Source organism: Saccostrea cucullata, unplaced genomic scaffold (assembly GCF_032062105.1).
Source record: "Saccostrea cucullata isolate Sc308-1 unplaced genomic scaffold, CSIRO_AGI_Scuc_v1 ctg13923, whole genome shotgun sequence".
NCBI classification, from domain to species: Eukaryota; Metazoa; Mollusca; class Bivalvia; order Ostreida; family Ostreidae; genus Saccostrea; species Saccostrea cuccullata.
Window position 1 is genome coordinate 1 of NW_026920046.1, and position 16,580 is coordinate 16,580.

At 35.3% G+C, this 16,580-nt stretch overlaps 3 protein-coding genes across 3 annotated transcripts; all 3 read left to right on the forward strand.

Annotated features, from left to right (window-relative positions):
• Window positions 1-6,888: 6,888 nt before the first annotated feature.
• Window positions 6,889-9,523, forward strand: LOC134242104 (uncharacterized). Its single transcript, XM_062724127.1, has 2 exons — window positions 6,889-7,891; window positions 9,398-9,523. Exon 1 carries the CDS (start codon window positions 6,937-6,939, stop codon window positions 7,852-7,854), a length of 918 nt encoding a protein of 305 aa, XP_062580111.1. The 5' UTR covers window positions 6,889-6,936; the 3' UTR covers window positions 7,855-7,891; window positions 9,398-9,523.
• On the forward strand, window positions 8,229-9,284 carry LOC134242093 (uncharacterized). Its single transcript, XM_062724116.1, has one exon. It carries the CDS (start codon window positions 8,229-8,231, stop codon window positions 9,282-9,284), a length of 1,056 nt encoding a protein of 351 aa, XP_062580100.1.
• On the forward strand, window positions 9,349-11,119 carry LOC134242110 (uncharacterized; the record flags this gene model as incomplete). The annotated part of the gene is made up of 1 exon (XM_062724139.1): window positions 9,349-11,119. A coding segment is annotated over one exon (1,125 nt), but the record flags the coding sequence as incomplete, so codon positions are not given.
• Window positions 11,120-16,580: the final 5,461 nt, after the last annotated feature.

Here is a 16,580-nt window from a genome sequence, read left to right on the forward strand (position 1 = left end):
TTCTTTCTCAGCTTTTATTTTATATTCACTGATTTAATCATAATTTTCCATATAAAGTTAATGATAACATAGTGTGTATTGTTTAAATCTTAAGTGAGCACTGAAGGGTATAACAAGACATTTATAGACTGGGATTTGGGCAACATGTGATTTGTTGGACCTGAAGGTGAAAATGTTGCCCGAGGCCGCAGGCCCTCATACCCAGTCAATAACTGTATATTTTGATCCTAGTCCTAGTAGTAAGCAAAATATAAATGGTTTTATTAATTGTAAATTTAGGTCAACTTTGAAGTGACCTTGAGACCACGTCCTTTGCTCCAGGGTAATTCCCCATGCAAATTTTAATCTTCGACATATCCTGATCCTTGTATGTAAGTTTGGTGAAAATCTGCCTGGTGGTTATGGAGAAGAAGATTTTTTAGCAACCAGTACTTTTGGTTTTGTTTTCCTGATTATCTTCCCTTGTTTAAGGGTCCCAACCCTTATTTTAGTATAAATGGTAGCCCTTGGGCCAAGGATACCCTGCGACAAATTTGACACTGATTGGCCAAGGGGTTCTTGAGTTATGGCCCATATTCTAAAAAGTTTACGCACACCGCACAAATGGCCATAGCATTAGCTCTTTGAGCCTTTGGCTCAGAAGAGCTAAAAATGGAAGCTTCTTGAATTCTGCTTACAGCTCTGCTTCCAGCATCTTTTTTGTGGTAGCTACTGCCTGATATATTCCAAAAGTCCTCTTCCCCTTCCCATAAAACCATGAGTTTTTCGATGTCTTTACTTGTAAAGTCGGCCTTTATTAACCATGTGCTTTTTTAGTACTAATGACATAAATAGGATGACCCCCAATAGGAGTACATTTGATTGGTTGAAAGTGAAAGGTAAGTTAAGACTTGTATTAAGAAATATTTACATTTCCAATGTCTTTGTCCGAGATAAAATTACAAAAAGCTAATGTAATTCATTTCTCCATCAATGTACTGGTTCATCAATAGGCGTGGTTAAAAAAAATCAGGGCAGGACAAATAGCTAGACAGAAGCAGGGTTTGTAGCACGAGGATTGGTGGAATCAAGAGTATGTAAATATAAGGAATAACTGTTAGATTTTTTGATTTCATGACGACGATCAATCGATTGGCTTGCTTGATAATTTTATTAGGGATGTCAAATCGGTCAATATTTAATAATCGGTTACTTGGACGTTTTTCCGATCGAGTACCCGGGTACTCGTTAAAAATGTAAATACAAGTGTGTAAATTTTCTTGAGCCCAGTTAAGCTAAATTAAACTACAACCATAGTTTCTAATGCATTTATTATTCATATATATAAACATCAAAAGTCCAACGCTAATGATTTTTAGCTTAATTTATTTATTAAAAAACACAATAATAAAAAAATACACAGAAAAAGACATCAATTAATACACCAATTATTACAAATGGTTTAAAGTTCTTTGTAATGATCTGACTATATCAAAAGAGAAGGAATACGTGTACACGTGCTTGGAATCGCTAGTTATATTATTTCATATGCTGTTTGTTAAAAAACGTTTTTCCTTAAACATTTTTAAGTATTCATGCAATTACATGTATTTCTAAATATTTCTTCACTTTTAAAGTGGGTATAGCCGCATTTCTACGCATGTCCATTGACCAATTTCGCTACCGTATACAAACTAAATAATTTAAAAATGATTTGAAGATAAAAAAATACTAAACCGATGTTCAATGGAAACAAATCATTAAAGCCATCCAGAAATTAATGGCTATAAAAGGTGAAAATCGCTGTGTACCAGGTAATCGGTCACTAACTAGAACTGTCCAATAGGGACAAATATCCCCCGCTGGGTTTTTCAGAGAAGGTACCAATTCACAAATACTTTATTGATCTAGAGGTGGTGTTCACAATTTACTTACAAAACTTTGCAGTGAAATATAATTGCTCATTATGTTTCTTAATGAATGAAAAAAAGGTACAACCAAATGAAACATCAAAACTAATACATTGTTATTCCATTGTAACATTTTTTTCTGCATTAAAAAAATATATTGCAATTATGTGTCATGACACTCTGCAAACTGATTGTTGAAAAAACTAGAACTGTCCAATAGGGACAAATACCCCCCGTTGGGTTTTTCAGAGAAGGTGCCAATTCACAAATACTTTATGGATCTAGAGGTGTTCACAATTCACTTACAAATATTTGCAGTGAAATATTGACTATTCTGTTCTTTACCAGATTTCCCCCTTGTAATGCATAATGCATCCCCACCCTACCCAACTGATCATAATTTAGACATTTTGAAATCTACACTACCCCAGGATCCTTCCACGTGCATGCAAGTTTCAGCTTTTCTGGCCCAGTGGTTCTTGAGAAGAAGATTTTCAAAGATTTTTCCTATATATTTCTATGTAAAACTTTGATTCCCCATTGTGGCCCCGCCCTTCCCCCGGGGGTCATGATTTGAACAATTAAGAATCTACACTACCTCAGGATGCTTCCACATAAGTTTCAGCTTTTCTGGCCCAGTAGTTCTTGAGAAGATTTTCAAAGATTTTTCCTATATATTTCTATGTAAAACTTTGATTCCCCATTGTGGCCCCGCCCTTCTCCCGGGGGTCATGATTTTTACAATTTAGAATCTACACTACCCCAGGATGCTTCCACATAAGTTTCAACTTTTCTGGCCCAGTGGTTCTTGAGAAGAAGATTTTTTAATGACCCCATCCTATTTTTGTCTTTTCTTGATTATCTCCCCTTGTGAGGGGATTTGGCCCTTTATTTTAAAAATTCAAATTCATCTTCACCCAAGGATGTTTGTACCAAGTTTGGTCAAAATTGGCCCAGTGGTTTTTGAGAAGAAGTCGAAAATGTGAAAAGTTTACAGACGGATGGACAGACAGACAGACAGACAGACGACGGACAAAATGTGATCAGAAAAACTCACTTGAGCCTTCAGCTCAGGTGAGCTAAAAATTCATATTATACAAAATCAAACTAATCTTGATATTCTTTATATCAAATTCATTTTGAAAATAAAGAGCTGGTCATCCAGTAAGGAAGTGCTTTGACAGACAATAAATTACAATTAAGAGAATAAGAGAAGAGAGATCTTTAATTCTTGTGCCAAATTCCCAGGAGATAACACATGGTTGATAAGAAATGCCTTAACAACTTCCCACACCAAACTCGTTAGTTTATCTTTAACTGGATGCATGTCCAGTCATTATTCCCAACAGACAAATGAATTTATATTATCTTCTGTGTATTGTAAAAACTGTTTTTAACACCTGATGATGTTTTTTTTTTTTTTAGTTTTAATGAGTAGTTTTAAGCTGTAGTTCACATTTTTGTACAGACAGCGTTTTTTTTTCCTTATATAACTGGTACTGATAAATGGCACTGTTCTCAATGCCAAAAAATGTTAATTTTTCCCAATTCTTTGTCTGAAAATTCCCAATTCAACTGTGAAGCAGCAGACTACGATGACATCGTATTCTTGTTAAATGAAACATTGTACAAGTTGACTAATTGTTTCACTTCCGCTTAAATCGAAAGCAGAGAAAGTCGTAATTTGGCGGGACCTGTGGTTTAGACAGCGTAGTGTCATACATTTTGACAAATTGAAAGCATGAAAATGTGAAAACATGGGACGTTGATATAAAAATTAATAAGTACTTGTTGCTTATTCTTTAAAACAAGGAGTAATAGGTAATTAAGTTGGAATACACACAAAATATGTTGCATTTGCATAAATGAGAGAAAATTCTTCTGTTTTTCTTCTATGTTATTTTTCCCAATTGAACCGGTACCGGACCCTTTCCCAGTTGGTTGAAAAAAATCGCTGACAGATATTCTAGATTCTATGTCTCAAACCTTACACATGAGCCCAAAATGAACTAGTGCTAATTGTAACGGGGACCGTTACAGATGTTCCCCAAACGCTCCCCAAATCCCTATTTGTGCCTTATTCCTGTAAGACATTTTAAAAAATATGATCCGTATCGAAGGATTTCATCAGAGAATTATAAAAGCTACAATTATGTCATCTATATGTCATTTGACGCATTTTACGCGCACGCATGTGCATGTACATGCAAGATGATCATGGCATGTTGTCTAAACAATTAACATATCTATACATTGTGAGAATAAATAAAAAAAATCTTTACAATATACATTTTAATGTTTTTTAAAAATATTGACCATTTTGCGTATTTTGCGCGCGCACGTGCATGAATGCATGTTTGTGCATTCAATTTTGATAGTACCATTATGTAGGAATCTATTATACCTATTCATATTCTAAATTTTATCCCGTTTCGTTGAAAACTAAGAAAGTTATAGACATTTAAATTTTCAGCCAATCAGATTGCAGCACACTTGCATGCGCATGCTTTTCATGATAATTCTTATATACCATGCTGTAGATCTTTATAATGTATAACCATGTTCAAAAGTTCAAAGGATTTTGTCGAAAAATAAGAAAGATATTGAGACTTTAGTTTCAACCAATCAGAGCGAAGCGCACGTGCATGCGCATGAGATCTTGCTATTTTGACCATTCCTCTAGTCTATGCTTCTAATATTTCCTTATATTATAAGTTTCAAAACATTTCATCAAAAATTTAAATAGTTACGTCTATATCAATTATATTGGACATTTCTGGTGTTGCATATGCGCGCTCTTGCAAGCAAATGTGCATGCACATGCTTTCATGATAATTCTCTTATATCAGGTGGTAGATCTCCCTAATGTATGACTATATTCAAAATTTCAAAGGATTTTATCAAAAAACAAGAAAGATATTAAGACTTAAATTTCAGCCAATCAGAACAATTCACACGTGCATGCGCGTGAGATCTTGCTATTTTGACCATGTCATCTTTTCTATGCTACTAATATATCCTTATATTATGAGTTTCAAAGCATTTCATCAAAAATTTAAAAAAGTTACGGCTATATTCATTATATTGGTCATTTCACGTGTTGCATCATTTCACACGTGCACGCTCTTGCAAGCACGTGCGCGCAAAATGACCTTCGTTCCGTAAATCTACATAACATGTCTACTGACCATAAAACATTTCACCTAAGTCGGATGTGTAGTTTACAAGATCACTCGCGGAAAAGATTTTCCCAGGAAGAAGAAAAATAATAATAATAATAATAACTAGAGCCGAGCTCGTTGCAAAGCAACGAGTAGGTCTTCCGTCCTGTTTGACCGGAAGTACATCTGCAACTTTCATTTTTCAAAAAAAATGAGAAATGTAGTCCAAAAACGGTTTAATCCTCCAAATCTATATTAATTCTTGCAATATTAAGCCATTTTTGGCTACTTCCGGTTTGACCGGAAGTGACGTTGACGGACGGAAAATTAAGATTTAAGCTTCCAGTGACAAATGTAACCCAAAAACCTGTCAAGAACGGCAAAAATATGATATTTTTGACTACTTCCGGTTTGACCGGAAGTGACGTCGCCAGACGTATTTTGATGACCCCATTTGATAAGACTTGTCATTTTGAACAACTTTGCTTCTTTGATGTATTACAAATTCACAATACTTTTTGAGATATACAAGAAAAACTTTCGGCCCCTGTTGGCCCTTTATTTTAGGGGCCAGTCCCTTATCGTTGATGTCATTCGAAAGATCGTGACATTCTTCACAACTTTTGTTCTATATGTCTTTACAAAATATTTACATGTAAAAAGATATTGCCAAAAATGTGTGAAAAATTTCTAAATTCCCGATAGGACTTTTTTCGAGCCATAGCGAGCGCCGACGTGCGGCACTTCCGGAGAAAAAGAGAGGTGTGTGTCAGCACATATTGCTCTATAATCGCTGAAAATCTCAAGTTTCAGTCTAAAAGCATTTTCGAGAAAAATGATGGACAATGAGACCCCCTGAAAATCACTAAATCGCGAAAATCTCAAAACCGGAAGTGACGTCATCAAAACAAAAAATTATATATATTAGGTTTGTTTGATGTTCTATCAGTCCTGAAAGTTTCATGAAAATCTATCCAGCCGTTTCCGAGAAATCGTGTACACAAAATCGGTAAGAAAAAAAAACAATGATAATAATAACTAGAAACGATCTCGTTGCGAGCAACGAGAGGTCTTCCGTCCGATTCCGGAAAACATTCCATGTAAAATTGAGCTGAAATGTGGATAAAAAAATTTTGACACACGGGCGATTGAACCTGGTTGGCCAGCGTGAAAATCCAACAAATGTTTTTAATGTAATTAAATATTTTTTATATAAAAGTACAGAGTTTGGCGCCATTTGTCAGACTATTTTTATCACGTGATTTCAGGAGCCAATCAAATCATTTCATTGATAGACAAGCTTGATTCTTATGTTACATTGATCTCTGCTGTTTTTGAACTTAATTCTTTTGATTCCTACGGAATATCTAACCATCAAACATAATGGATACTTATTAATTGTTTCGATTCTGGAAACCTGTGTTAGTTAAATTACTATATACAATAGATACGTGGTATCGAAGCAGTGTTTACGTTTTACGGATCACTGAATTGTCATGTGTCACGAAGTCTGAACTTTGAACTTCAAAATGTCAACACGGAAAAGGAAAAGTGATAATGTGACAGTAAGACAATCAAAACGCCGTCCGATTGTTGAGACAGAAGATGGAGAACGGTGGGATAAAAATGAACCGGAGAATTTATCGATTAATGAATTGTTGAATAAACTAAAGAACAGAGGTATTATTTTGCCGAGTTCTTTAAAGAAAAGTCAACTAGTGCAAATTTACAGAGACAACGTACTCCGCGAGACACAAAGTGATGACTTAGTTATCCCAGACGAAAATGGAGACAATGCAGATAATGGCGAACTTCCGGCATCTTCGACCCAGGAAAATGAAAACGAGGCTGGGCGGAAGTCGGTCTCTCAAAATGAAACTAACCACATGGCCCACTTCGCAAATACATTGGAGACATTACAGCGATCTATCAAAAAAATCTCAGAGGAAGTTAAGAATCTAAAGGAAAAATCAAGTGGGATTACGGAAGCAGAATCGCCTGTTGTAGGTTTTCATGGACACAGCTTAAATTCATCAAGCGAAAGAATAGGACAAGCGTCAGACAGCCTTCCTTTTGTGGAGACAATTCCAACCAGTCTGCGAAACAATATCATACAAGGTAAAAACATCAATCTTGCACAGTTATTATTGCCTCATGAGATAGAAGAAAGTAAGTTTCAAGATAGCGAGGGCAAGATAGTTATCTTAAAAAACTCTAGCGACAACAGACTCTTGAGAAATCTCACCATAAGTGAATTTATTCTGGCATTCACTAAATTCAAAAATGTTATGTGCGAAGCCTATCCTTGGCGTAGAGCTGAACTGGATGCATACGAAAGAGATATTGTTGAAATGTCATCTATGACTAAGGGTTCGTATGCTTTCTATGAGTACCACAAAGCATTTTCTGCAAGAGCAAGTGCATTACTACAGCAAAGAAATATAAAAATAGACTGGTCTATTAGAGATATGAAACTGTACACAACAATCTTCTCTGGCCAAGCAGTTACTCGGTGTGAAAATTGTAATAGTATCTCTCATCCCTCACACTTCTGCCCAAAGGTCAAGCATACCTCAGCTCCTAACACAAACAGATATAGATCAGAGACGGTGATGGACAAGAAGGGCAGACCAAGAACTTATCACAAAGGTAAAGAAATTTGCAACAATTTCAATGGCAACAATGGATGTTACATGAATTCATGCAATTTAGCTCATGTGTGCACAGAATGTAAACAAGACAATCATTTGGCTACGAAATGTCAAAAAGGTAAACAAAAACATGAGAATCAAGGGAACACATGACTAGATAAGTCGGCAGAAAGCAAAGAACGGGATGAAGGTAAATTATCACCTGTAAATATAGATAATTTAGAAAAGAATTAGCAGACCATCCAGATGTAGATTTCGTCAATGATCTTTTAGAAGGATTGTCCAAAGGATTTTACACTGGTTTGACAGATTTACCTCAACATCCATATGAATGCAAAAATCTGCTTTCAGCACAAATTCAACCAACAGTTGTAGACACTTAACTTCAGCATGAGCTTGACTATGGTTATGATGTACCTCCCTATACTAACTATAGAATTAGTCCCATAGGTGTATCTCAAGGGAAAAATTCAAAAAAGTTCAGACTAATTGTAGACCTATCTTCTCCACATGGAACATAGAAGGAAATGAGCATCAACGAGCGCATTAATAAAGAAGATTTCTCTTTAAAATATGTCCTTATAGATGACGCCATCAACATTATAAAACGAGAGGGCAATTTGCCTATCCTGTGCAAAACAGATGTAGTAGATGCTTTCAAACTGATCCTAATTCGGCAGGATCATCAGCCTTTTTACGGAATTAAATGGAGAGGAAAATATTACTTCTATAGACGACTAGTGTTTGGATGCAGAAGCAGTCCAAAAATATTTGATTTGCTTTATCAAGCGGTATGCTGGATACTGACAAACAATTATGGAGTGAAAAATGTTTTACACTTACTTGATGACTTTCTTACCATTGACTCTCCAGGAGATGAGGGAATAAAGACTATGGCCATCCTGACACTCGTGTTCAAAAAATTGGGAATCCCAATCTCAGCGAAGAAAACAGTGGGACCATGTACAGTGCTGGAATATCTTGGAATAATACTTGATTCAGAACGCAGGGAAGCCAGGATTCCATTGGAAAAAATTGAACGCATTTTTCTCCTCATAAACAAAATAAAATCTAAAAAATCATGCACAAAAAGAGAACTACTCAGCTTATTAGGACATTTCAATTTTGCAGCAAGAATTATCCCAGCAGGAAGATCATTTATTTCCTATCTGTTAACTTTGGCTTATTCAGTGAGAGAGCTTCATCATCATGTAAGTTTGAACAGTGATTGTAAGAAAGATCTCAACATGTGGGAAACTTTTCTCAGACGGTGGAATGGTCAATCTTTCTTCATCGATGAACAGCTATCAACAACAACCCAACTGCAATTATTTACAGACGCTTCAGCTACTCATGGCTTCGGAGCTTACTTCTCTGGAAAATGGTTTCAAGGAAGATGGCCAGATGAGTTGAAGAATTTGGGAGATGATCCAATTTCAATAGCACTATTAGAACTTTACCCAATAGTCGTAGCGGTAGTTATTTGGGGACACGAATGGTCAGGAAAAAGAGTTCAGTTTCTGTGTGATAATAAAGCCACTGTTCAAATTATAAAAATCGGAGATCTAAATCTCCAGCCATAATGAAATTACTGCGTAAATTGACTTGGAAATCAGCATGTGATAATTTCGTAGTTCATTGTGAACATTTACCTGGAAAATCAAATATAATAGCAGATTCTCTATCTCGATTTCAGATGTCCAAGTTCCGGAAAGCAGCACCTCTGGCATACGAGGAGCCAGAAATTATTCCCAGTATGGAAGAACTTGTGTTATACTAGCTGAAGAAGCAGATGAATTGCTCCAATCCTCCATTAGTGAAAATACCAAAACTACCTACAGAGCAGGGTACGCAGTATTCTGTCAATTTCTTATTTCATCGGGACTTCTGACATCTACATTTAACGAAACAGATCAACCTCCAGCCATATCAGAACAAACTCTGATTTACTTTGTCACACACTGTTTCAAAGCTCTGAAGTTACATTATAAGACAATCAAAGTTTACCTTGCGGCAGTGAGATTCTATTATATTCGCTTTGGAATTACCAATCCCTTGATTCAGTCAGAAAAAGATATTTGTCCTAAACTACATGCGGTTATGCGGGGAATCCAAAAACAAAGCTGTGCTAAACCTCAACGACGTCCTATAACATATGAAATATTAGCTAGTCTTGTTAAAATGTTACATATAGGAAGATTTGGAAAATTCTTGGATGTTATGCTTACAGCGGCATTTTCATTAGCGTTCTTCGGTTTTCTAAGATGTGGTGAATTCACCGTTGTGAATCAAAAACAGGAGAATATTCTGAGAATAGCAGACATTAAAATGGATGAAGATTTGAAAGGATTCACCCTTACACTTAGGAGTTCTAAAACGGATCCATTTCGGAAAGGAATTAAAATTCGTGTGTTCAAATCTAATAAGTGTGTGTGTCCGGTTCGGGCAATGTGTGAATACTTAGAAATGCGTAAAAAATTAAAATATGGTGACGAATTATCTGCTCTTTTCATTGATCACCTGGGAAAACCTCTTTCAAGAACCGCATTTCTTGGAAAACTTAAAGAACTTCTGGACGCAATGGGACTGTGTGATGGAAATTTCAACGGACACTCCTTTAGAATTGGAGCGGCCACGTCTGCAGCATTGGGTCAGGTTCCAGATCACATGATAAAAACTCTCGGCAGATGGAGTTCTGACTGCTACACTAGATATGTGAGGACAGATGACACAACATTATCTAGGGCACAAAATGCCATGTGTGTAACATAAATTCAAATGTTCCTGACTCATTTATATCTTGTAGATGTATTTCTTGATGAAAGTGATGTATGTATTGTTTTACATGTGTGTTTTGAAAATTTCATTCAATTTGTATTTTAACAAACAATGGTATAGCAAGTTCAATGTTTCATATGTCATTTATACAAAATCAGTTACCGGGGTGGTGTCATAATATAATTCTTTTGGGGCTCTCAGCAATTTCAATTGTTGGAAAACAATTTTCTTTATTGCTTCGTTTGGGGGAATTAACACATGGTCAATCTTATAACTTTGACATGTATTAATCTGCCCCAAAATAATATGTACTTGTGACCATCGGTCACCTTGGCCATCGGCCACTATTTAACTCAGGCCATCGGCCTACTTTTCAGTTTTTAAGGCCATCGGCCTCGCTCTGACCATCGGTCAACAAGGGCCATCGGCCCTCTTCTTTAAGGCCATCGGCCTTTGTTTTATAATTAAAAGGCAAGCTTGATTATATTTCATGTACAATTTTATTTAAATGTTTGTCTTATGTATAGCATACTTTCATTGTAATAGTCTAGCCATGTTTTCTGTGTTCTTGTTCTGTATATATGTTATGATATATCATGCTGAGTAGTTCCCAAAAGCCAAATTAAAAATTTGAAACTGATTCCTTGTTTAATAGTTTTATATAAAATGTTTTTAATGTAATTAAATATTGTTTATATAAAAGTACAGAGTTTGGCGCCATTTGTCAGACTATTTTTATCACGTGATTTCAGGAGCCAATCAAATCATTTCATTGATAGACAAGCTTGATTCTTATGTTACATTGATCTCTGCTGTTTTTGAACTTAACCACCACCTCCCCACCACCTCCGGTATCTGATCAAGGGAAATACTCATGAGGCGGGGGAATTAACACATGGTCAATCTTATAACTTTGGGGGGAATTAACACATGGTCAATCTTATAACTTTGACATGTATTAATCTGCCCCAAAATAATATGTACTTGTGACCATCGGTCACCTTGGCCATCGGCCACTATTTAACTCAGGCCATCGGCCTACTTTTCAGTTTTTAAGGCCATCGGCCTCGCTCTGACCATCGGTCAACAAGGGCCATCGGCCCTCTTCTTTAAGGCCATCGGCCTTTGTTTTATAATTAAAAGGCAAGCTTGATTATATTTCATGTACAATTTTATTTAAATGTTTGTCTTATGTATAGCATACTTTCATTGTAATAGTCTAGCCCTGTTTTTTGTGTTCTTGTTCTGTATATATGTTATGATATATCATGCTGAGTAGTTCCCAAAAGCCAAATTAAAAATTTGAAACTGATTCCTTGTTTAATAGTTTTATATAAACCTATCCATTACGCTATTTGGAGCTCTGATCTTAATTTACTTGTTTTTACTTCTACAACAGTACATCAGTCTTAGAATTATGAAAAGTGGGTCACTATTCGACAATTTTAAGCCAGACGCCGCAAATAAATATTCTCGTCTTTTCGTTATAGTGTTCTTTTAAATAAGTATGATTGCTTCAATGAAACCAGAAGTCTCTGTCGAGACTGAAGCTCTACTGGTTTGAACTTATAGCAAAGGAAGAGAAAAGTACTTAAGCAGCTGGGATTTGAAACTTTACAACAGCAATAAATAGAATAATGATTGTGTTGATAAAGTCTCTTTATGTTCTTAGTGTATTCTACTTGTGTGCCAAGTTATATTGAAATCAGACCAAAACTGTAGGAGGCGTAGCATTTTGAAACAATTTTACAGATATTTCTATTTTTAGTAACCACGGCAACACCGTTCATCGAAATCAAAAACCGATACACAGATTTATGTATCTTAGTGTAGTCTACTTGTGTGCCAAGTTATACTGAAATCAGACCAAAACTGTAAGAGGAGTAGCATTTTGAAAGAATTTCACAGAAATTTCTATTTTTAGTAACCACGGCAACACCGTTCATCGAAATCAAAAACCGATATATAGAATTATGTATCTTAGTGTATTCTACTTGTGTGCCAAGTTATACTGAAATCAGACCAAAACTGTAGGAGGAGTAGCATTTTGAAAGAATTTCACAGAAATTTCTATTTTTAGTAACCATGGCAACATCGTTCATCGAAATCAAAAACCGAAACACAGAATTATGTATCTTATTGTATTCTACTTGTGCAGGCGCGTAGCCAGCATTGAAATGAAGTGTACGCAGAAAATGGTCGCGGGTGTCTGGGGGCCGCCCTGAGGCCCCCAGTGGGTCCAGGGCGAAGCCCTGGTGGGGGGGCCAGGGGGCGAAGACCCCGGAAGCTCCTGGATTTTACGAAATGTTTCAGTCATTTTCCTTTAAAAGAAATCACGCTACATCTCGTTTCTCAAGCTAACACTTATACCCCATTCATACGACATGATTTGCATACCTCAGTCTATTTAACTCATATGTACATTTACTCACGTGTGCAATTTTTGTCGTATGAACTGATTTGCTCATATGTAAATTTTGCACAGTTGAGTAAATTTACACCTAGTCAGGACTAGGTGCAAATTAACTTTTGCATACATGTTGTCGCAAATTATTAGTTTTTGTGTGTAAATTTTGTCGTATGAACACGCAGCAAATTTACGTATGTATGTATTTTGTTTTGTTTATTACATAAATCACAATTTTAAGTGTCGTATCGGTTGTTTATTCATTGTTGTGTGTATAATATCAGTCTGTTAACATAGCGGCTAGAAAGCAAAACTTAAAAAAAACCCTGGATTTTTAAGGTCATCTTTGCTGTACTTCAAAGACAGCTGAAAATAATTTGAGTTTTGATAGAATACTGCTTTAAAGTCTTTAAAGAATACGCCGGGTTGTTCTAGCATAGTTCTTTCAACAAATGGCTTTTGATAACAAGGATCCTCACTATATCTACAGTGTCCTCTGATATAAATTTGAATTTGCAAAAGCGTGTGCATCTTGTGCCCTTTCTGGCAAACCTATGTTTATGTATAAATATGGCCGTGGTCGCGCAAACATGGTCTGCAGGATCAATAAGTACCCCCCTTACAATTCAAGTAGTCTTCATAGGAATGCTCCGGAGCTGTGATAGTGTAGGAATAGGAATTACATCAATATACCGGGCCCCATTACAGATTGAATTTCTTCTACCTTTCTTTGTTTTTAAACCAAGGCAAGATACTGACATATAAATTGATGCTACAGGAATTTCAACAACCCTGTTGAAAATAAGCATTTTTAAGCATTCTTGATACTTGGCACCTGATCCCACCCTGAATTTCTAGGGCATTCGTGTTTATTTCCTATTCATATACTGTAAATCGTTTTAATTCCACGGTGTTAAAATTTCACGATTTCTCAAAAAGTTCAAATCGCGATGGTTTTAATTTCACGCTGTAACAAAATTTCTTTATCATTTTAACGTTTTAAGTAACTAATGACAGCTTTCACGATGGGTTTATTTACGCGGAAAAATGATGAATCGCGAACATAGCGAATTAAAACCATCGTGATTATTTGCCAATCTACAGTATTTGTTTTGTTTGAATTTTTTAAATCGATTGCTCATTTCATTCTCCAGGAATATACATAAAACATTCAAGCAGATACTTCATTATGACCTCACTAACTTGATGTACTGTAGATTTCCAAACACCAAAAAGATTTCCAGTCGTACTTTATTCTGCTGAAGACGCCATTCAGTAAATGGCAACAGCCACCTTTAGAAATTTTCCTACCACCCAACGTCTCTTCTATAGTTTAAGGACCGAGGCCAAGCATTCACATATTTTAAACAATGATTTTAAATAATTTTCCTTTTTTTTCGTGTGTAAATTTTTCCTAAAAAGTTATTAAAGTCGCGTTTTCGGTACCAAAAATTAAATGGATCGGATTTCCCCCCCCCTTTTTTTTTATTTAAGGAACATTCAAAACTTATAGTAAGAAATAAGAAAATAACATTTTTTATATAAAAAAATCCACAATTCTGAATCTGTGGATCTCCTTATTTTACACGAAAATGTAAGGATTTACTTACAGTACATAAATCTCGTCTGAACGCATAGCAAATTAACTTTTACTCACGTGTGTATATTTACTCATATGTAAATTTGCTCACATAAGCTAATTTTCGTCGTATGAATGGGGTATTAGTTAAGTTATACTTCCATGGATACTTCAGGAAGAGAAGGATAATTTAATCAAATTAATTTACGAATATATTGGTATTAGAAAAAAAGTTTCCAAGTGTGACAAAATTAAACAGAGAAGTAATTTAATAAGTTATCATTGGAGTTAAAGTATTTCATAATATAAACGAGGGTGTGGATCTTTATATATTCCGTTAGCGTAAACAATGTGAGGGTACTTAAATTCTATAAAATGGTAACATCAGTAAAAGAAGATATTCATAAATGATCTATATTTATATTAACTTTGTTCAATAATTTGAATTTTGCCTGTATTTTTTTTGTTTATCGATATTTATTCATTACTTTAACGGATATTCTTGTATAGTCGTCCAAAAACCTTGTAATTTTTTCTTTAAATCAATGTCACTTAGATCGCTTTCCTTCATCAAATACATGTATTTGTCTGGATAATCAGGATTACGCGGATTAACAGTTGAAAATTTTGATTCAACAATATTTTCTTACTCAAGAATTTTGGAATTCAATTTATAAAAGACTGGATTATAAGGATATTCTGAACAAAATTTGAATAGAAACAATAAGACGTAAAATAATTTGAAAGACAGATAGTGCCTCTTTTTCTCCGAATAAATCTCTCTCTTTCTTTTTTATTCTTTTTTCTTTCTTTCTTTTTTTTTCTTTTTTTTTGTTGAAAATGATGTGTACGCACTTGCGTACTTGCGTATAGGCAGCTACGCGCCTGTTGTGTGCCAAGTTATACTGAAATCAGACCAAAACTGTAGGAGGAGTAGCATTTTGAAAGAATTTCACAGAAATTTCTATTTTTAGTAACCACGGCAACACCGTTCATCGAAATCAAAAACCGATACATAGAATTATGTATCTTAGTGTATTCTCCTTTTGTGCCAAGTTATACTGAAATCAGACCAAAACTGTAGGAGGAGTAGCATTTTGAAAGAATTTCACAGAAATTTCTATTTTTAGTAACCACGGCAACACCGTTCAACGAAATCAAAAACAGATACACAGAATTATGTATCTTGGTGTAATCTACTTGTGTGCCAAGTTATATTGAAATCAGATCAAAACTGTAGGAGGAGTAGCATTTTGAAAAATTGTTTACAGACAGACGGACAGACAGACAGACGGACAGACGGACGGACGCCGGACGCATTACTATCGCATAAGCTCTTCTGGTCTCTGACCAGTAGAGCTAATAAAAAAATAGAACGTTCGTATCGCCTATATCTTATTTCGAGGTTTAGAAAGTAATTATTTAACACATTGTACACATTACATATCGTGCCTAGCCAAGTAGCACTAAAGCAGTGAAACGGCGATTAAGTTTGAGTTTGACACACAATTGCAACGTAACTACTACGCGACAATCCAAGTAGTATTTTACATTACATTTATCCTTATGTTAGTTTTCTTTAAGCAAACGCTCAGCTGCCTCTATAAACCCCGACTTGCGAAATGACGGAGTTGACAGAGACAGCCGCCATTTTGGACATGCTTCAGACTTTTAAATGTTTATATCTAGAGTTGAGATTTACTAATATTTAAACAAATCATATATTTAGCTTTTTCAAAAGGGTCTCTATCAGCATTCCAAAAAGATATGAAAAATATTGATAAACAAAAAAGTTAGAAAATACGATTTTTTTTTAATTCGCTTTTCGTTACGACCGCAAGTACTGACGACGAACGAAAGGTCGCGTCCTGGAAAGTGAATATCACGATCTATAAACCCTGAAAGTTTCACATTGATATCTTTTACCGTTCTTGAGATTAACCGCAGACAAAATGTCATTTTAAAATCAGGAAATGTCCCGAAACTTGTCACCAAAAGGGAATTTCCAAAAAATCGCTCAGATAGATCAAGTTCATATTACGACACATCTTTTCTGAAAATTTCATGTAATTCTATCCAGTAGTCTTTGAGAAATCGTGTGCACAAAATTTTGGA